Here is a 23,760-nt window from a genome sequence, read left to right as displayed (position 1 = left end):
TATCTGACCAAGCATAAAAATTATAAATTAATATTAAGGGAATATCTAGGCCATTACGTATATTTAGAAGATGAGCTATATAGGGGTTTACAAAATAATGGAAATACTTCTATACTAATACAATTTTTTTATATTTTTCGAAAAATACCTAGAGAATCATTTTATAAATTTAGAAGTGTTTAGGTTATGCGGTTTCTCATACTTATCAATGAAGTTTAATGCTTTTAGAGATTTGAGGTACCGGCAATAAATTACGAATGAAAAATAGTTTTTTTGAATATCCTAGGAATAAATTACAAATGGAAAATAGATTACAAATAAATTAATAAATTACGAATGGAATTTGCAATTAATTACAAATGGAAAATGGTGTCTTTGAATATCCTAGGCCAAAAAATGTAGCAATACATTTGCAACTTGTAACAACTATTTTGGTTATTATATGCAATAATTACACAATACTTTGTAAACCTAGTATAAATATTTATAGAGATATGGACATTTTCATAAAAAGAAAATAAATCATCTTACATTTTTTTTGCTATAACTTTAAAAATGTATTAGTATAGAACTTTAAAAATGTATTAGTATAGAAGTATATCCATTATTTTGTCACCAAATTTTTCAAATTTTAAAATTTAAAAACATCCCATTTTTATAGTTCCTCCACGCTTTCTCTATAAGGAGAAATATTAAGAGCTATAATTTAAAATGTTTTATTAAAATTAACATATTGTAAAAAAGAGACAAAAATGATTTTTAATTCGGTAATTAAAAGAAAAAAAATATTTGCAAGCAATTAACCTTTTTATTTACAAACTATACGACTGACCACAACGAGATTCGAACACATGTTCTCAGGATTTATATCATGCTGATGGACCACGGTTATCTGGCTAGATAAAAAGAATCTATGTCTTTTATTGAGGTTTTGAATATAGCGCAGAATCAAACGATATCATGTCTGAATGGGCCACTCATATATAATCTATCATTTGGCTGCTTGGTGTGATAGTTTAGTACATAATGACAATATATCAGCCCGATTATCTAAATTTTAGAAAAAAAATATCAGAAGAAATTGTCCTTTATATATATACTTAAAACATGCCCCATATTATTCTAAATTATCGACATTTGGCACCCTTGCGACCGAACTGATTCATTCAAAGCTTTGTGGCTTGGCCTCATGTTTGCATATAATGAAATAATAAATGGGGCAAAGTTTGAAAATTATAGAATAATATGAAAGCAAAATATGTTCCTTTGTGTATAAGTAAAGAAAAAAGATATTGTTAATACAATTCGGCCCCCTTGAGCCGCAACTATTTCGTCTATTGGCGATCGAAATGGGCTGCAGGTGGCGTAGAGCAGAACTCTCTACCTATGGCAACACTTCACATGCTTTCCCCACTAGCGTGTGGAGAGTCATAGAGGAAGAAAGTACGTTAGTTTCTCTCTTGATTTTCATATAGATTAAAACCTTTTAAATTGGAAAACTATATGAAATTGCAAACTAGATTAAACATAGTTCTAAAGAAAAGCATTACGGAAATTTCAAAAAATATTTTTATTAAATAAGAAGGAAAAATATTAAGAAAAGGGAAAATATTGTAGTACATTCCTATGCAACTGAAAAGAGGAGGAGAGGGAAGGGAGAAGGGCCAAAGGTATGAAACCGGTCTCTCCCCAGATGGCGTATTCGAGCGTTGCGATCGCCAATAGTTTTTCATCTTCGTCAGGCAGAGTTTAGGTATATTGGTTGATCGCATCTCAGGTTGATAATTTAATATTTCTAAAAATACAAAAGTATATACTTGAGGTTATGAAAAAATAACCTAAGGTAGAACATGGAACACATGACGTTAATAAAAAATAACCTTTCCAAGTGTCAAAAAATACACTTGACGTTGATTTATAACAACCAGAAGAGTAAAATGGCACACCTTAGGTAGATAAATAAATACCTCAACAACTATATAAATCTATACCTGAGGTTGAAAGATAACAACCTAAAGTAGAACATCGAGCACATCACGTTCATAAAAATCAAGCTATCCAAAGGTAAAAAATACACTTGAGGTTGATTTATAATAACCTGAAATGTAAAACGGTAAACCATAGGTTACTAAATAAATACCTCTACAAGCATAAAAATCTATACTTGAGATTGAAAAATAATTAACTGAGGTCGAACATATTACACCTCACGAGTAAAATATTACCCTTCCAATTGTTAAAAAATATACCTGAGGTAGATTTATAATAACCTAAAGTATAAAACGACACACCATAGGTTGATAAATAAATACCTCTTCAAGCATAAAATTAGATACTTGAGTCCCGCAGTGGACTGATCGTTAAGACACGGTTCCCAGCAGATCACCGAAGTCAAGCATCACTGGCTACGGTCAGTGTGCGGGTGGGTGACCATTTGGATCAGTCTGCGTAGGGACCGAGGGTGTGCGGTATTGGTCCTCGTTAAACTGTGCTACCGTAAAGTGCTCGACTTCGCGCGCAGGTCGTCGGGCTACCGAAGCGGGGGTGCCATCCCCTCCGCAGAGGATCAAAATTGTGATGGCATGTCTTCGGATCATCCTCCGGGATGTTTCCCAGACCGTCGCCAATAGCCCATTGTGCAGCTCTAGTGCGACGTAGATTAACAACAACAACAGATACTTGATTTTAAAAAATAATTACCTGAGGTCGAACGTAATACACCTCATGTTAGTAAAAAATTACCTTTCCAACTGTCAAAAAATACACCTGAGGTAGATTTATAATAATCTGAAGTGCTAAATGAAATATCTTAGGTTGTTGAATAAATACTTCCACGAGTGTTGTTGTTGTAGTTGTAGTTCATTTACGTCGCACTAGAGCTGCACAATGGGCTATTGGCGACGGTCTGGGAAACATCCCTCAGGACGATCCGAAGACATGTCATCACAATTTTGATCATCTGCAGAGGGGATGGCACCCCCGCTTCGGTAGCCCGACGACCTGCACGCGAAGTCGAGCACTTTACGGTAGAACAGTTTAACGAGGACCAATACCACACACCCTCGGTCCCTACGCAGACTGATCCAAGTGGCCACGCACCCGCGCTATTGACTTCGGTGATCTGTTGGGAACCGTGTCTTAACGATCAGTCCACAGCGGGATCCACGAGTGTTAAAAAATATACTTCAGGTTGATAAGTAATAACCGAAGGTTGAAAATGAAACACCTTAAAGTAGTAAATATCTACTTCGTTACAGATGTAAAATTAAACACCTCAGGTTGAGGGTTCATATAGGTTAAGCCTCAGGTCAGGCTGAGGCTTAAATATACCTCTGGAGGTATATTTAAGGTATATGTGAGGTCAATTTTGAGGTATTCATTTGCACCCTTTTTAACCTAACGACGTATTTAAATAACGACCTCCTATATACCTTCGAAAAATACCTCATTCATACCTTGATTTTTTTCTTGAGGGTTAGGCAAAACATTTTGGGCATCTTTATATCCTATTACAAGAGGTATACTCTTTATTAAAAGTAACCGTGCGACTGGTGTGGACGTAAAGCCCCCTCACTGGCTGGAAAAGGTTGCATCTTTGGTGAGGAACAAACCCAAAAATACGAAAGTCATGGGATGTTCCCTAGCCCAGTATACAGCTGTTTCAGATTTACATGCTCGTTTAACTTCAATTTAATCAGTTGTAAAAATATCGTTGAAAAAACATTTTTACTTCAGATTTTATCTAGATTATCTAGATTAGATCTAGATTTTATCTCTATTGTAAATTGACAAGAAAGAAAGAAAAAACACACATCATTTTTACCACCGACGATAAGGAATCTTAAGAGCTGTAATACATTCTAAAATTGGGGACACCTCTGACTTACTTGACAACTAATTTAAGCAAATAAAACGATTTAAGATTGAATGCAGCACCCCCTCTGCCCGGTAAAATAAAAACAGATGAAAGATGCGCGATTAAAGAAGTGTGTAGTCTCTGCCTTTACATTCGGAAGTAAAAAATTGGATTAAACAAAAAGTTTAATTTGATCATCATGAAAATTTTAAAACAAATTTTTGATATTTTAAACTTGAAAAATATTATTGAATAGTGAAACAACGTAACACATTCTTATACATCTAAATAGAGGAGAAGAGACGGGGGTAGGTATTAGACATGGAACCGATCTTCTCCCCAGATGACGTTTTCGAGTAGCGATCATGTGACAGAGTAATCGCTGTAGCATCTCAAAAATGTTTTTTAAACAAAGTAGATATTTAGATCAGCAGAAATAGGTAGTTGAAAGCTTAGCAAATCTAAACAATGCAGTTTCTAAACTGAAACTTTTTGATTGTAATACATATGCGAATTATGTCTTTCACTTTTTAATAATTATTTTGAGTCTTCACATTGCCTTTTATTTTAGGAAGTTTTTGTCAACAATTATTCTAATATTTGTAATTGTCAGGTAATAATTTTGTTACTGTAACAACTATAAAAACTTTAATTGTTGGTGTATTTTTTTAATTTGCCACCTTAGTTGATGCTCTAGTTTTTTTTTTTTTTTTCAGTTTAAACTTAACGTGTTTTATAAAAAATTTGCTAGTTTAAAATCCATTTAGTTGAAGTGACTAATATCTCTCTTCTACATTTCTGCTCTCAAAATCATAACATTTTATTCTAGAAATTTTGAAAAAAAAATTTTTTTTTTTCGTTCCCTGCTTCTTTCTGCCCTTGATATTTTTTTTTTGTTTTAATTTCTTTTTCTGTGATGTATCTTGTAAACAGGGCCGGATTTAAGCTTGGCGGGGCCCTAAGCTACTGAAAATGATGGGGCCCTTTTAAGTTCAATTCTATTTCTCTACACCCAAAGTAAACTGTCGTATTTTTTATTGCTGAATATTAACATTATATTATTAAAAATTTGATAACATTGCTTGATTTTTAAATATATTGATTGTGATGGGACTATAATGTTGAGCCTGTCCATTATTGCTCATATTTTTTGAGCCAGGAAGAAAACAGAAACTCTTTTTAAGAGCATCATAAGTACAGAGTAAAGATTTGGCATCTTAGAAGAACCATTATATGTTTAACAGAGTTTTTTTTTCCTTGAAATTCTGAATACATGTTATTTGGAATTTTAAATTATATATATATATATTTTTTTTTTTTGAGAATTTTTTTCTAAATTGTTTTTTTTTTTCTTGACGTTACATTTCGCTTTGCTGCTCTATGACTTAGAAACATGAAATTATGAAGGTGTGTCAAAAATAAGCAAGGAGTTAGAAAGAACATAAGAAAATACAATTTGATTATTAGTTTTTTTTTTTTTTCATAACCGCCGTTGAACAACCGACTTAATTTGAGTTTACGACTACAAATGTTTAACTCCGTATAATATTGAATAATCACCTTATAATTTTGAACTCAATCCAGAAGACAAGAGAATTGGATCAGTACCCAGAGGTATTGATTTGTTGTGAGAACTTAGAGGACTTTGTGACCACGGCAGATTTAACATGCACCAGTCACCATTTTATACATGGGTATTCTTCGGCCGGCTGGATTCGAAATCCCATTCTCACAAACACGAGTTCAACGCCCTGCCAACCAGGCTATCCCGGCCAAATTATTAGTTTATTTTATAATAGTCATTGAACAGCCAACCCAATTTCGAGTTTACGACTACTAATGTTCAACTTATTAGACTTCTAATTTTAAACTCAATTCAGAACACAAGGGAACTCCAGGATCAAGTATTGGAAGAAATTTTTGTCTTGGAGGGGGACGTTTTGATGGAACTGACCAGCATTTAAGTTACATGATGAGGAAAACCACAAAAGCTTTCCACTGTCAGTCTGACAACAAGGGGACCTATGATCCGTCTACCACTGAGGATATTTTACTTCGGCACAGTGGCTGGTGTAAGCCGGGTGTAGAATTCGTATCGACCAGTCAACACTGGGATTCGAACTCAGTGCCCTTGAGTCCATCTTCACTGGGTAATAACTCTGCAGGAGGTACCAATTTTATTGATTTGCCAAATTTTAGTCATCTTCAAAATGTAAATAGAAATTCAATCGTAATTTTTGTAGAATAAAAAGATGGAAATAAACCGTTTTTCCTCTTAATCTGCAATGATTAATCAGAAGCAACCATGAGGGTTAGTGTGCAAAATGAACAGGGGGTGTAGCTTTCTAGTTTTTTAAATACTTGTTAAATTATTAGTTTTTAACATGCATACTTTAAAAAAAATAAGAAATACATTTTTCAGTATTAAGAAATAATAATTAAAAACTGTCATCAGCTGGAATAGAACCCGCGATCTCACAGTTTTGTGTTAGATTTCATAATCATCAGCCCCAAATATACACACCTGCCTTGCGGATATTTATTATTATTTTTTTTTTTTTTAAATTTAATAAATGAAGTTATTTGGATACTTGACATTCTTGAACTGGATACTTTAAATGCTTGACATTCGTTATTACAGAATGAAAAGCTTTGAAAGACAAATATTAGTTAATGTTTAATATTTAATTAAAGAAAAAGCATAACCCGTATTGAAATCTAACGAATTGTCCCTGATAAATTTTGTGGCAGTAAAAAAAATTGAAGCCTGATACATGTCCGGATTTTTGAAACACTTTCTAGTTTTACTATTTAATCAAATTGGTTTCGATGTCTTTCATCCCGCCTGTCTCATTAGTGATTCAGCATATTTCGATATCATTTTTGATTCGTTCTTACTTAATATTAATTTGTTTGCGACAATTAATTTGTATAACTTTTTTACTACATTTTTGCGAGGAGTTTAAAAATATAATATCGAGGGCATTAACTGAAGTTAAATTGGCTTTTTTTGTATGCCTCTTTTACTTACATCATCCACACACCCACACGCGACCTACTGCTTCTTAGAAACAGATATTAAATAGTCTCTTGATCAAATGATGGGACAAAATTTGCCTTTTAAACAAATCAAAAAACTTTTCTACCTTTTAAAATTGTTTATTTTTAAATAATTTATTAATACTCAAATTGTTTAAAAGATATGTTCCTTTTCATTGACAACACAGTTTTATATTTTATCTAGTCATTTATTTATATTTTTTAAACTTATTTTTTATTTGTTTTTATTTTATTAAATTAAATGCACAGATTTAAAATAAAAACAAATCTGCCAAAATTTTATAAATAGTTTCAATTTGCAATTTTAAGAAGTTATTTCGACTTTGCTTTAAAAATTTGAAATCCTTATAAATTAAAAAATTTAGATGCCTTATTAACTTTAAACACATAATAACAACAAAAATCAGGGAGTTAAAAATAGAAACAAGTATGATCAATAAACAATAAAATCATAAGCTAACTAAATAAATGAATTTTGTGTACGAAATATCATATTTTACAAATTAAACATAATTCATATTTCGGGGATACATGGAAAATTTGGTCAGACAGGAGGTTTGAACAATATTTTTTACATATATATTTAAACATTTGTTTAGCTGATGATCACTTGATTTCAATGCTCTATCAAGCAATATCACATGTTGCTTCTGTCTATTAGCAGTAAGTAAAATTAAAGTAAAACCACATCTGTTATCTCAATTTCATCCAAAATAAACCAAATCAAGAATTTTGGCAGATAGGCCTGTCAAAGAGGGAATTGAATAGTGGCCCACCATTTAAATAAATAAAGAAAGGAGTTCACGGATTCATGTACGATTAATTTGGAAAATAACAAATTAAAATCAATTACAATAATTAAGTAAATTAAACAATTAAGCTAGTTAAAACATTTAGGATAATTAAAAGGAAAAAAAGCTTTTGTAATAAATTGGAAAAAATATATTTTGCAAAAAAGAAAAGTTAAAATTAAACGAGAAGCTCTTTAACGACAATGAGACACAACGGAAATCTCGAAACAGAGTGACCCTAAACAAGATTCTCCCACAGCCCTAGAAATTTTTTGCCCAGAAATCAGACAAAAGGGTGTTTCTGTGGACAAAAGAGCCCACAGCAATTTAAAGAAACTGAAAACATTTCCCACAGTGTAAATTGAGGGGGCTATTTGACTACTCCATGGAGTACCGCTTTTTAGGATCCATGGACTACTCCCATCACTGGTAGCTACAAAAGCTACAGGATATTTTCATCAGTCAAAAGGCTTTTTTATTGCTCTTTTGATTAAAAAAGTGAATAGTAACAATTATTTTATATTTGTAAACACTTCTATTAGATTTTGAAAAGCGTTCGCCAATGTAAAAAAGAAAAAAAATGTATTTTAGGCTTCAGAGGGCTCCAGCTCCGAATAAAACTTTAAAAAAAGAAGGAAAAAGTTGGATCTGGGGGCCCTTGCCATCTCAAGGCCCCAAGCTACAGCTTATTTAGCTTATACGTAAATCCGGCCTTGCTTGTAAAGAACAAAATATATATTGAGTAAGAATGAATTCAAACATTCTTTTCTTTGAAAAGATAAAAATAAATTATTTTCAAAAACTTGAAGTATTTACCCAAAAAATATATTCAAAATATTACTTTTCAAAATTTCTGAATCTATACTTTGCATTATAGTTTGTAAAAAAGCTATAAGTTGGATTCACACCAGCTATGGAAATTTAATGGTTCAATAGAACCACCTGAGTATTCATTTAGTGGTCAAAAAATTTATAAAAAATATTGAACTTAACTATTGGATAATTCATTTTAAGGTACTCATCAAAAGGTATTAATTGTCCTCTATAAACCTTAAAACGAATTAGAATCATAACCCCATAATGATTGAAGATTAGAATTTATTAAAATTAAGTAAAAAAAAAAGATTAAATAATAAAAGTTAAAATAATAGATTCAACATACAGATAGATACCAAATAAATAAATTAAAGAAGAAAACAGGAAAAGTAAAAACCAACAATATATTATATTAAAAATTATCTAAAAATTCTAATTAAAGTAAATTCTAAAAGAGCAAAAAATTATGCTCCATTGATGAACAATTAATTACACTCTCAGGACATGAATGCAATTTAAACATTTAAAATTTTTTGCCTAGTACTTTCAGTTATTCTATTTGAAAAATCTTAAAACTGAAACCAAACCTTAGAATAAAATTAGTACAACAATTATTTTTTTCTTCAAATGCATGGATTTCTATGCAAAAAAATATGTTGTTACTATTTTGTAATTTTCAAACATATTTCAATTTCCATAATATCATTTTAGCCACATTCATCAAACGTTTTGGCGACAATTGTCATGATGTTGCCATAATCCTTAAACCTTAGCTGTTGCTTAAACCTTAGTTATGAGTATTATTTTCAGTTAATCGTATTTCTTTTAATCCCATATTTATTAAATTAAATTAGGCAAAAGAAAAAGTCACCTGATTTTTCAAATACATACATCATGTTCTATCTAAAATTTTCTGTTATGTGATGTCACATGTGGGACAAAAAATATTCCTCAAAATTTTTTGTTTAAGAAGTTGTATAATTTCAATGAATTCATTCTATAAAAATGATGAATCAATGTTTTGAAATAATAATAATTCAGTTAGTTTGCTGTTGGATTTTATGCCACGTGTGAGACAGCTATTCCAACATCACGAATCGATTAGAACAGAAATTTTTTACATCTTATTACCACTCAACAGAAATTTTTTTTTTGTTTAAACTACATAAAGTTTAATTCATTTGAACCTTAAACTGTTAAATTTTATATTATAAGACTTAGTATAAGGAAAAAGTTTTTTTTAAATTTTTGTTCTTGTATTTCATGGAATGACCCTATTGTTACAAATAAGTAACTTGCAGTGATTTTGTAAATAAACACATTTCTCACTGTGTCATATTTCATGTCCGTGCCTTTACACATCTTTTTAGACCCAATATTCCTATACGAAGTAAACGTTTTAGTTTTCTCATCTACCCTTCTAAGTTTGTCCAATGTTCATAGAATCACTCTGTATTTAAAAACTAATAGTCAACCACTTTTAGAGCACAATTCATATAAAAGATAGCTCTGAAAATTGCAGGAATTTATTTTAAAATGAGAGGGGTGAAGCAAGAGTAAGAAAAACAATAAATTGTTCTCCGTTGCTGCATCCTTAAGTATACAGTGCTTCATCTCTTCCTGCTTGAAATTTGCAATTCCTTTTTCTCTTATGAAAATTGCATCTTCTTACAACTTTTTCAATCTTATATTTAGTTTTATTAGAAAGATCAGAATTCTAAGTCCAGTAGGATTTTAGGTGTCAGTCATTAAAGAGCGGTATCTTGGCTGGCATCATTAATTTTTCCTGTTAAAATCTGAGATGCATTGTTGTTATTAACATTTCTAAAAATATATATACGTATATATATTCAGTAAACACGATTTTACTCATAATTTGTAGATGTAATTTGAACTTACTTAAAAAAATTTTTACGAAAAATGAATTGGGGAAAACGAAACTTGTTTTCTAATGATTTTTAACTTGTTTTCTAATGACCACAGATTGTCTACCCCTTCTTTAAAGTGTTAATTTTTGTTCTAGTTTAATTCGTAATTTTGTAACCACAAAAATGTCTAGCTATTTTTCCAAAACTTGTGGAGTGTCTGACTGTAATAAAAAAATTTTTTTACATCCAACTTCTCCCCATTAATGCCTTCTTCAATTCAATGTGTTGAACATGGAATCTAAATATCCTTTCTTTCACTTGCCCAGCCACAAGAAGTGACAATAGATCAAAGTCATCTTCGTAAACGAAAGACGGTGGATCATATTTGTTAAATGTAACACTTTTTTTTACCACTTTTTTCTTTTTTTGGAAAAGGCAAATATTTGTTCAAACTAAATGAAGAAAAAACCAGTTCAATTTAACTACTAATAAGAATTTAATTATTAATATGATTTGAAAAAAATTTGAGTTTTATAAAATTTTGGCAATCATGACTTCAATCTGCATTCAAGTTGGAAGATAAAGTTTTTAGTTTATTTAGTGTAACAAATCTTATAAGCACATTAAATATAACAAAAAATCACATTGATTGTAAAACGATATTATCGGTCATAATAAAGCCTACTCTAAGAAATTATTATGGCTACAAGCACCATCACTCTTTTGAGTATGAACATATGACAAATATCTTGCCACTGTTCTGACAGGAATATTAGAAATCATTTAAATTTTAAATAACTAAAAGACATTCTTCTCCCCTTTTTTTAAACATTAACTTTTGATACGTTTCTAAAAATCATTTTTATAATTTCATGCAAGAATATTTTGCTAATATGTTAATTGTTACTAAGTGCATTATTGCTCGGATTTGAAAATAAAACAACTGTATTTGAAAAAAAGAATATTTCGATTGGTATAAGCTTGTTTGGGAAACAAAAGTGAATTATTGCATTTAGTAAAAAATTAAAATTTAGGTTAAGTAGGATTACAATTCCCTATTTATTTCCTATTGTCAAATTTCATAAAAATCCGATTAAATTTAGATTTATAGCATGTGGTACTAATTGTTACAATTCTGATATTAGTAAAAGGTTTTTTTAGTTTTCTGAAAATTATTTTGCTTAAAATTAAAAAAGAAAAAAATATTGTTATAAATAGTAATGTTGAAGTTTTGGATTATATTAATAATAATGATATTTTCAGCATTAATACTTTTGATTTCGAAAATTTTTATACAAGTATACCACATGAAAAGATTATTGAGATTTGTGAAGGTATTTTTGATAGATATTTATTTAATGAGAAAATTGATAAGTCTTATTAATTGGATTTATGCAGGTTTAATCTTTTTGAGAATGTTCTTTTTAATATGGTTTAGATTTTTATAAACAAATTATTGGAATTCTACAAGGTAACTCCTTTTCTTTTGCTTTTGCTAATATTTTTCTGCATTTTTTTGAAGCTAAATTTCTTGAGCATAATAAATTTAATGCTTTTAGATATATAGATGATTTGATTTTGTTTAATTGTGATAATTATAATTTTGTTTATAGTATTTATCCTAAAGATTTGGTTCTGAAGAAAACTAATGAGAATTGTTTTAATATTAAATATTTAGATTTTAAAATTGATATTGTTGACAATTTTATTAAAATTGGTGTTTTTGATAAAAGGAAAGCTTTTAAATTTAAAGTTATTTTTTTCTGTAACTTTAATACTAATTTGTGTAATAAAATTTTTTAAATTTTTTTTTTTCGCAATTGGTGAGGATTAAAAATATTTTTTCAATAATGTTAAAATTTTTGGGGAAGCTGTGAATAATTTTTTAAATAATTTGAGTAATAATGATTTTCCTTTTAATTTTTGTAAAGTTAATTTTTTAATTAAGAAAATGATTGAAGAATTCTAGTTTATTAATTTTTTTTTTTTTTTTTTTTTAGCAGGACAATTCAAGTCTTAACTGAGCAGCCCCAGTTGAGCATTCTATTATTTTGTTACGTATCTTTTTCTTGAATTCTTTTTTCTCAATCTGCGCAATGTAATAGAGGCGTTGTTTTCTTTAGTTTTAGTGTTTCCTTTTCATTCAGTGTGCTTATGAAATCGATGTTTGACCTGGCTAAAGTGAGTTTTTATTTTCTGGTGAATTTGCTTGAGTTTCTTTTCTAAATTGGTTCTTTGTATTTCATGTTCTTTCCTGGACTTCTAAGCAAAACCTTCGGGGTACTGAGGGTGTTACTTTAGGCATTTGCCTCCTCCTCAATAGAATAGGTTTTGTCTTATGGCTACCGGGGCCGGTACCCCCTGAAGACGTCAGCTTCGGTGGTCATATTTTTATTTCCTTTATCGCTACATTTTTGTAAAACATTTATAGAACGACACACATTGGCATTTATTATTTTAAAAACAAGTCAAAAGGTGTCACTTTCTTAAATAAATTTGCTTGTCATAAAATTTATTTCTAAAAAAATTAAATTAGCGTGAAATTTGTTTAACACTTAACGTTACAAAAACATGTTCCGTTATGAAGGTTGTGAAAATAAAAGTACCTTTGTTATTATTATAATTTTTTTGGTTTAGAGTAGTGGTGCACAACCTGCGGCCCGCGGGCCAAATGCGGCCCTTCGACTACTGAAGTGCGGCCCGCGAGAGCTTCTAAACACAATAAAAAAAAATTTAAAAAATGGCAATTTTTAATCGCACTTTTAAGTCATCACGTTTTGACACAATCAATTTTAACAGATTCTTTAGTAAATGTACGTTTAACGCGCTTTCTTGAAGCCGAATTTATCGTAAATATAAATGATTTTTTTTAAACAGTTATTTCCGCTTTTCTACGTGATTTTGAAAATTCCGAATTTTTATTACGACGCGAGTTTCAGATCGCAAATTTAAATAATCACTTTTTGTGCACTTTATTTGTGACGATTTCATCTTAAATCTAAGTGATTTTCTTTTTTTTTTTGCAATTCTTTCTTTTTCTTCAAAAATTTTTCTCGGCAGTTATTGCTATGCGTTCCTACGTATTATAAAAAATTCCAATTATTCTGTTACGACATGCAAATTTTAAATCATGCATTTGACGCGCTTTATTTGTGCTGAGTTCAGCATAAATATATTTTTTCCTAATTATTTCTATACTTTTCCTCGTGATTTTGACGATCCCGTTATTTAACTATGATGTTATTACGACACGTGATTGTTAATCACGCAATTAAATAATCACTTTTTGATACGGTATTACCGTACAGTTTTATCGTAAATCCTAGTTATTTTTCCTTCTTTTTTATTTCCGCAACGAATATGATTTGGTCGAATGTGGTAATGAATTGTGATTTGATCAAAAACCAAATATTCGGCAAAAAGAAGAAGAAAAAATCTATTGAACGCCGTTCACTTGGGGCCAAATAGCAAAATCTTTTAGCAGTATAGCAACACTGAAACTAAAATTTCAATGCTCAGAATAATATTTCCTGGAAAAACGTATTCATAAATTAACTCTAAAAAATAAGGCCAATCAAGAACGTTTTTGAAAATGTCGAAAAGCGAAACAGAGAACATAAAAATCAATCTTAATTTTTGAAAATTTTTTTTAAAGCTGAACATCTCAGTTTTTCAATTACCAGAAAAAGCCAAGAAAAAAGAATTAAGTCAACAGAAATGCTATTAAAAATTACTGCGTTATAATGAAAACGTCTAAAAAAAGTTTTTTTTTTATTTAAAGAAAATAAAAAGATAGAAAAAATGTTCTTAATTTTTTAAGTGAAAATCTTATGCCGAAAATCTCAATTTAAATTTTTCTCATTGCCATAATTTTAGAAGAAAAAAAATTGCTATAAAATAAATTTTATTAGTAACTTTATTTTTAAAAAAAATGCTGAGTCATAATAAAAATGCCTAAAAAAAGAAAAACAGAAAAAACAAATTTTTCTTAGTTCCTGAAACAAAACTTTAATACTGAAAATCACACTTTTCTATGTTACTGGTTATTTATATTACAGTACAGGGAAAGAGTGATAATAAATTAATAGTATGAGACGTTCTGTTAAAATGCTGGGTTATAATAAAAACTGCAAAAAATGGATCCTTCTCAATTCTCAAAGTATCGAAAAAATGACAAAATTGACTTGTCTGATTATAATTTTTAAAAAAAAAGTAATATCTATAAAAATTCAAAAATAAAAAAAACTTAGAAAAATACATTTCTAAAAAATATTCTGCCGAATATTTGACTGATCATTCAACCAACTGAATTTTTCACAGAAGGGCCAAATACTCGTTACATCCCTCCCTAATTTAAATGCAATGTTATTTCAACTTGAGAAATTCATAAAATGGCGGAAAACGTGAATTTTTAAACTGCTCACTGTTTGTAGTTTAGATTTAAATTTTTTGTTGCTTAAGTGATCTTTTTCGAAAAAAAAAAGGAAAATGTTTACGATATAAAAAATCTAATAATTAATAAAATAAAATAATAAAGTACATTACAAAATAAGCATTGAATTTTATTTTGAACTATCACAGTTTTGTTTTTATTTTAGGCTTTTGTTTAAAACCTATAAATTTTCTTCAATTAAAATATTTAATTTGAATTTATAATACTTAAATATGACTAAACTTTTTCCTATTTTCATTCTGTGGGCATTGCAGTTTTTTTTTATTTATTAGAATTTAATTCTAAAATGAATTTTCGTATTGCATGATATGATAAAAAAAAACATTTCTTTTCTTCAATGTTTATTCATTTTGATAAATCTATTGTTCATATAATAAAAATAGCAAGTTTTTTTTTTGTAAAAAAAAAAATATAAGTTTTTTTATTTTTGAATGAATTCCAATAATGGAACACTTCAAAGTTATTGATATTACTAAGTTTATTGATTAAAAAAATGGAACGCTAATGTTTAAATAAACATTACTACATTTGTCATTAACATGTCTAAATACATGTGCGGCCCTTCGTTATCCAACCAGCTGTGCAAGTGGCCCTTCACTCAAAAAGGTTGTGCACCCCTAGTTTAGAGTAAAATACATACTTTTAAAGTAATTTTACAATATTGTGGGATGAAAAAAGGCACCACCTAAAGCGAAAAAAAAAGATTAACTTCTTAAAATTTTTATAAAACATTGTAAAAAGATAGAAGAAATTATTTGTGTATGAGGTGTTCAAACTAATTCGTACTAAAATTAAAAAATAAAATGTGGTTAAATAAATTGTAATTTGAGGCATCGTTAAAATGTGTTCAAAAAGAATGTGTGGCAAATAATTATTTGATTGCCTGAAAGCAAGGTAAATATTAATTTTAGTGAGATACACATTATAGATGCTATGTGAAATAATTCGAAACAATTATTTGCATTAAAAAGCATTTTCCTATCAACTAATAATTTTCAATTTTATTTCTTGGTTTGTGGTATTATGTCCTATAGTGAAATGACATAAACGCACCAGGGAATTTTCTTGTTTCACGTTGGCCTAATATTATTAGTAGCTTAATATTACTCTAACATCTCTAAATTTTGAAACCATATATTTCCGTGAGTAAAAATAATAAAGTTAACCTTCTGCTGAAAGTGGGGATAAACTTCACTTACAAGATAGATTATTTAAGTATTTAACACCACTCATTTGTTTTAGAGAATTATTGCAAATATTTGTTTTACTTTTTTTTCACACCTGCAGCAGTAAAAAGGAAAGGAAGACTCCTAATCCTCAATCCTCGTAAGAGAATATTCGCGGGGTGGCTGTGGGAGGAGAATTCATCAACGGCAAGGGAAAGAGCCAGAGTTCTCAATAGGAATAAAAAAGGGCAGGAAACTTAACATCAAATATTTATCAAAATGTGTAATAGTACAGAACCCGTTATCCGGAAATCAGAAAACAAAAAAACCGGAACGAAATTCGATAAATTTTTCCGCCATTTTTTAAAAAAAAATTTGTTTTTTCCTCATAAGATTTTAGGATTTTTCTTTCTTTTTTGAAAGATGTTCACCTTACCATCATTTTGGAAATAATCATTAGTATGTTACTTCATCGTTTTTTCTTCTTTTTAAGATTATTTCCATTTTTTTTTTTTTTTTAGTTGGGTTTAACAATAAAAAAACGGCTTTTTGTAGCGATTCCGAAAACCGGAAAAATCAGTTATCCGGAATAGCGATGGTCCCGATCTTCCCGGATAATCGGTTCCCTACTGTATTATGCAATAACTGAATTTTATGCACAACAATTTTTAAATTATCCTCACGTACTATTATATGAGTATATTTCTAAAAGCAATTCTCTCTCATTATTAAAATAAGAGAAAAATTTGTAGTTTATAAAAATAATGAAAAGCATGGCAGCCTATGTGCATATTTTTTTTCCAAAAAAAGTTAACTAACAAAAAATGATTAATTGAACAACTTGAAAGTTTTTCTTTCTTTCTATAATTTAATTTAAACTGAAAATTATGATAAAATGAGCATTCAAAGATGCATTTTTTTTAAAGAAAAAAAAAAGTTGTATTTATTTTTAAAAAAATAGTACTAAATACTAAAAAAATGGTACTTTTTTTTCACCAAAAAAGAATATTATTTAAAAAAGTAATAGTACTAAAATCTCTTAAAAATTTTGTTAATATCTCCCCCCCCCCCAAAAAAAAGAGATATTTATAAAAATTTAACAAGTTGAAAATAATCCTAACAAAGTAAATACTAATCTGTATTGAGCCTATAAACTCAGATAATTTTGCCAGTGTGTCAATATTATTTAAAAACAATGAATAATTATTTTTAAAAAATGGAATCTGAATTAAAAAGCAATGTTTTTGAGGAACAGTGGCTTATTTTTGAAAAAGGGGCACATTTATCGGGATCAAAGGGCAAGCAAAGCGGGCTGCCCTTCAAAAAGCGCTTAGGAAGGACACTGAATACACTAACATAGATTAAACATTAAAATCTAGCGCATCTAATTCATAGTACAAAAACTTCGAGATGTTTACTTGAATTATTTTCCTTTAAAACAAAGCAAAATGTTCATGAATATTATGAACCGAATAATGAAATAAAAGAAAGAAGAAAATAAAGGATTAAAAGAGAAAAATAACTTTTAGTAAAATGCGCAAAAATATATAGAATATACAGTGGACTTCTGATTATTGATATGAAATGCCTCTTCCCAGTTAAAAAAAAGTTTAACGAAAATTGAAAATTTTTGAGCAACAGGACATTAATAAATAAATTTCTGCTGAAGAGAGAGGGGAAAAAATTACGTTTGATGTTATATTTATAATAATAAAATTACACAAAAAATTTAAATATTGCTTTCTTCTAAATTTTTGTCCCTAAGTGTTAGTCCTGTTTTTTTTTTGGAGGGGGGGGGGTGTAAATATTCGTCCCTAATAATTAACAGTCTAATATATCTTCAGTTATCTGTAAGTATGCTTTAAAAAATGGTTGATATAAGAAATTGGGTATTAAGGAAGTAACAAAAATGCGTTTTTAATAACTTTTGAGACATTTCAATTAGATCAAGAATTTTTTGGTAAATTGAACTTTTCCACATGACTGACGGTAGTCTAATGCAGCAATGACACATTAGTTAAGACCCTGAACTGTCAAATGAGTAGGGCTACCAGAGCTCTCCCAAGAAATAAAAAAGGTCCGGGAGCTTCCTCAATGAAAGGGCACTCACTTAACACAATAAAAATTTATCAACAATATTATTCAATTTAAAATAAATGGATAATTAATTAAAGTCAATTTTTTATGATAACGTTTTCTTGAATGAAATTTATAAAACTAAAAACTGTTTAGTATGATAAAATATATACGTATAAAAAAAAGAACTGAAAATGAGCAGACTATAATTTAAAACTTTTCTTTCATGAATAAATCTTGTCTGCTGATGTTCTTTTCAAACAATATTAATATTCAGCTTTTTTAATATTCATATCCCCAAAGTTAGTTTTTCTTCAACTGCTCTTGTAATTTCAACAACTCTTTCTATATGTTTTTTTTCGGCAAAATGAATGAGCTATCAGAAAATCAGCAAGAAGAAATTTTTTTTTTCTAATACTTTTTTTTAACAGATTGAAAGAGTAAAAAAAAAAAGGTTTATTTTAATTTTTAACAAGTGTTAAATTTATTTCAGTGACAACTAATGCTTAAAAATGTATTTATCAATTGCTTTGTTACAATAACTAGGGTCAATAAAATCAAATTCTTGCATGAAAAAAATAATGATAATTTTTCATTTGTAATGATTGTTTTCCTTTTTTTTTCCTCTGATAAAAAAATGGCATTACTATTGTATGTCCCTAATTGTGTCTAAGCAAATCTAGATAGTGAGGGCTTATCTGTAATTTTCCTGTTGTTCCAAAAGGACCAACCTATGGTTGTTATCTGGTATTGATTTCAGTTTCTTGTTTCATCAATTACATGTATTTCACTGTTTATTTAAGCTACTTTTATTTTTATTTATCTAAATTATATATTTTATGTATTGTATTTTAGGTTTAGAGTTATGACTGCAAATTCAAAGGAGGAAGAAAAAGATTCTAATATTTTTGAGGAAATCTTAAATAAACTAACTAATTCAAATTTTATTTCTATATTTTTTCTTTTACTGGAAAATTATATTAAACCTGACCGGTATTTATGGATCATAAATCAAGATAAAAGTGAAAAGATAAAAATTCTCGAAAAGATTTTGTTGACTCGTCATATATTTGCCAAAGATCTACTGATTGAAATTTTATGGACTATAAAACGATATGATTTGTTAAAAAATTTAGATGTTTGTCAGCACAGCTATCAATGTCAATCTTCTGGTTTAAATAGAATATGGTATGTATATGTTTTTATTTTGCTAAATATTTTAGATTTGTTTATAGTGTCATTGAAGACAAGCTTGTTCCATATTTTCATATAAAATTTGTGTCACAAAGGAAAGAAGCCTTAACTTTGATGATTAACTTGGTAGTTGTAAAATTATCCCAAACTGACTGCACAGAGTGTCCCATACTAATTAAACTCAGTGGCGCGACAGCCCAAAGAGGGCCAGGCCTACTGTGCCCATCTCAGCTTTCTTGACCTTGGGCTCTGGGGTGCAGGAGCAGATGTTCCGGTCAGCCGAACGCAGATCCCCCAGTGTTTAGTTCACAAGCATGCTTGGTACTCATTTATCGACCTACTAAGTACTCCAACCGATATTTTAATGCGAGTCTCTGGTGGTCACCAGAATATCTCACTCCGTTTCTTTCCATGGTATTGTGCCTATTTATTTGTGTCCGTCGCGTCTGTTTCTTATCTCGCCACTTTATACGATCAGTTTGAATCTTTGCTCAGTAAAGAGGGATATAACTTAAAATCTTTACTCTAATTCTTTGATATTTCAAAGAGAAAAATGGAGAATTTATTTCTTAATGAGTCTAATAGCAGTGAACAAGAAAGCTTTTACGAGGCTCGCAATAATTTTCTTAATACATCATTTTTGTATTACTTTTATCACAATTAAATAGTTTTGTTACTTCCTGTGAAATATCTTTTTAAATACATAAGAATGTTCTTCGCAAGAAGTCGAATAGACATCATCGCCCCAATGCAGGTGACGCAGCCAGATCAGAAACTTGACTGTCACCCTAATATGAGTGACGCAGCAGTCAACGAGTTTATGTATCTTTCTCTGATATTTTTGAAGATGAAATAGTAAACAACCTTGTGTATTATGACATTTAATATTTTAGTCTAAAAAATATTTTTAGAACCTTTCAAATAATTTTCAAATTTAATTCTAGCAAAGATAGGATTAAAATCAGCAAATATAAGTTTGTCAGATGAAACTGGAAATGTATTCCTAATAAAAATGTTTTCCAATTTCATCTGCCATTTAAATTGGCATTGGCTAATTTTAGTTTTATATTTACTTCAGAATAACCATAATGTTTCATCAGATTTTTCTCTTGAATATTAATTTGCAATTCATAATGGGTAGATTATAGTGACTTTAAATTTCATGAGGATAGTGCTTGAATTATTATTAAAAATGTATTGATTTCATAATACCCTGTGTATATATGACTGACAATATTTTATTTCAGTTCTATAGTCATGCAAACCTTTGCAGGTGACTAAGTTAAGTGCCATGGCTAAGATTTAAACTTACTGAGGATCTATTACAGTCCAAAATATACTATTTTATAGAGATAAAAAAAAATTAGTTATTTCTGCAAATTGAAATTTCATAAGTATTCCTTTAAATTTTTAAAATCTATTTGGCAATTGAGCAAAGTTCTAAGCTTTGCAGAATATTTTACCTATAATATTACTGTATGAAATGAACAAGTAATCTATTTACAGCTATTTGTTGTAAAAAAATAACATATTTTAATGAAAATTTATTTTGTAGGCTGTTTTTTTTTTAAGAGTTAAATTATTTTGATAGAAATTTTTTTTTTTTTTAAAATATATATTTAAATGAAGTATACTTTCTAATAACTTTTCTAATAACTTTTCCATTTTGTTATAGTTTTTATTTATATGCTTATTTATTTATCCTTTATGTATTTTTTTGTTCACATGATGCAGTCTGCGCTTATTTCAATATTAGAAGCGCCGCTGGAGTAATTTTGATCGTTTATTTATTTTATTTTACTATTTCTTACAATGCTTTTGAAGATTTACATGATCATCAAAGTTCATATTTTTTACTTTTCCTAAATTTTTTTCCAAATCAAAATTTCATCCCTTTATGTTGATTAGTAAAATAAATAATCATAGAAATGATTATGGCAGCCAAAAGGAGTCATTTTGACCCTTTTAAGAGAAACAGCAGGGCTGATTGTGCTCCGCAAGTTTCCGGAGATCAAAGGTTCAGACATTTCAAAAAATCATTGATCACAAAATCTTCCAGAAATCAAATTTTCAAAGGTGGAACTTAAAAACACAGTTCATTTTATTTGTTTGTAAGGGAGAGCCAAATACTTTATAAGCTTATATTCAAGATTAATATTAATTTTTTATCAGTAAATAGTTATAATCGTAAACTCAAGAAAGAAAGACATATTTGTAAAATTTCAATTACTTCTCCAGGTCATCATAGGTATTTGTAAAACTTTAAATATATTTTAAGTAAACTAAGAAATATTGAGAAAAAGGAAAAAACATTGTTTAAATTTTTCGATTTAAACTTTACTTTTTTTACTCAAGAAATTTTCTGGAATTTTGACTTGAGCTCACAATCATCCCTGAAACAGTCATTTTTGACATTTTATACATGTTTTTGATTATGCAAAACTTCAAACTTGGTGATTATGATTTGTAGAACATAAATTTGAAGCTGCCATGTTAAAGTAATGTCACATATTAGTCTTCGTTAAATTAGTGAATGGTATCCAAGACTTGATGTCTGAAGTTGCTTATTTGATCTCTTATTGAATAAAAAATTCGTTATTATGTTGATTATTAAGTTTTTTTCATTAGTATAATTTTTTATTATTATTATTTCATTATTATAATTATTTCATTATTATATTATTATTATTTCATTATTATATTATTATTATTTCATTATTATAATTTTTTCTAATTATGATCCCAACAAGATTCAAAAGTTCTTGCTAATCACTGTGATAAGCAATTCTTACTTCAGAAGAAGGTTCTTTTTTGTGTGTATTCTAGGCATTTTTCCTCTATTGAACATAGGAAATTCATTAATTTTAAGTTAATAATATGAAATATGGTCATAATTATCCTATTTAATTAATACGCATAAGACTTAATAAAGTGCAGTAAAGCATATACCTTACCTGCATGAAAACAAGGTATTTTATTGAATGTTAGCACTGAAAGAATTTTTCAAAAATAGTGTTACTTACAATTAATTCTAGGGTTATCTCCCCACTTGACCTTAATTATAATAGATTATAATTAGGTAAGAGTTAAAAATTTAAACTGATTTTTTTTTTGCGTTAACTTACCTTTTTTCCAGATTTGGAATTTTTTTCTATGTTTAATTTTTTTGCTCCAATTTATCCTTTTTTATAGACATTAAATTCTTATTAAAATTGGTTTTCCTTATTAAGGTGCAGCCTTTTTCCAGAAAATAATATGGAAAATTGAATTTGCATCACTCAACTATTTTCAATTAAGTGTTGAATTTTTAAAGATTGTTTTTTACCTGTGCTATGCAAAATTTAATTTTAATCAGAGAATATTTAGATCGTTATAAAATGTGTTTCACAATCATCAGGGGTCTGTCCAGGCGGAATTTACTACCGTTTAGCGGTACCTTCACAAATTCAAATTTAGGAAAAACGGTAGTTTCACAAAATACTTTTTCTTGAAATTTTATTTTTGTATCCCTTAAGAAACCAAAAATCCATATTTTTGTATTGATTTTTTAATATAATTTTTAATTTTTCATTAATTATGTCTAAATTTTCACAAAATAGGTACCTCTCAGAAAAACCTACACAGACCCCTGATCATATTGTTCTTACATAATGTTGGTAGCTTTTGTGTAAACTTGTAAAAACTTAATTTAAAACCTAGAACATATTTCTCTGGGAGGAAATTAGTGATATTTTAACAAAATTGATGATGTTGTCTTGAGTTTTAAATTGCTTATCCATATTTTATATCAGGAAAAGCTTATATGAAGTCTGTGATTCTTTTGATGTGGAAACTGACTTTAAATACTTTAAGAAAGTTTTCCCAGAAATATCAATTTCTGATGAAGAACGTCTAGAAGAGTTTTTGGTTGAAAAATATAATGCTAAGAAAATTTCAAAGATTGAAATGACTACTTTATTGACAGATTTGAATAATGAGAACCAGAAGTCAAAAACATGGGCATTGCCTGGTAATTTTAATTTTTTTGTATTTATGTTTTGTTTTTTTATTTATTTATTTGTATTCATGTTTTTGTATTTATATTTAAATTTATGGCATGTTGGTGCAAAGTGGTGATAAGATTTTAGCTAGTGCTGATATGTCTATACCCCATCTTAACTGCAGGGCTGATTGTGCTCCGGAAAAAATCCGGATTTCCGGAATTTTTGCTAACAGAGGTGATCACATAGTGATCTGGAAGTTTCTGGAGATCGAAGGTCCAGATGTTTTAAAAAAATCATTGATCACAGAAGTTAACGGAAATCGAATTATCAAAGGTGGAACTTAAAAGCACAGTTTATTTTATTTGTTTGTAAGGGAGAGCCAGAGAGATACTTTATAAGCTTATATTCATGATTAATATTCATTTTTTATCAGTAAGTAGTTGTTATAATCATAAACTCAAGAAAGAAAGACATATTTGTAAATTTTAATTACTTCT

The 23,760-nt window shown here is 28.8% G+C and overlaps 1 protein-coding gene across 1 annotated transcript in view; it reads left to right on the top strand.

Annotated features, from left to right (window-relative positions):
• Window positions 1-4,309: 4,309 nt before the first annotated feature.
• LOC107450427 (caspase-3) overlaps window positions 4,310-23,760 on the top strand; it is a 44,002-nt gene continuing 24,551 nt past the window's right edge. The window contains exons 1-2 of the mRNA XM_071187550.1: window positions 4,310-4,469; window positions 18,942-19,274. Coding sequence (XP_071043651.1) covers window positions 18,952-19,274 — 323 coding nt within the window. The 5' untranslated portion in view covers window positions 4,310-4,469; window positions 18,942-18,951. The remainder of the gene's footprint in view (window positions 4,470-18,941; window positions 19,275-23,760) is intronic.

Source organism: Parasteatoda tepidariorum, chromosome X1, assembly GCF_043381705.1.
Source record: "Parasteatoda tepidariorum isolate YZ-2023 chromosome X1, CAS_Ptep_4.0, whole genome shotgun sequence".
NCBI classification, from domain to species: Eukaryota; Metazoa; Arthropoda; class Arachnida; order Araneae; family Theridiidae; genus Parasteatoda; species Parasteatoda tepidariorum.
Note: the sequence above shows the minus strand (reverse complement) of the source record. Positions and strands in the feature narration are given on the sequence as shown.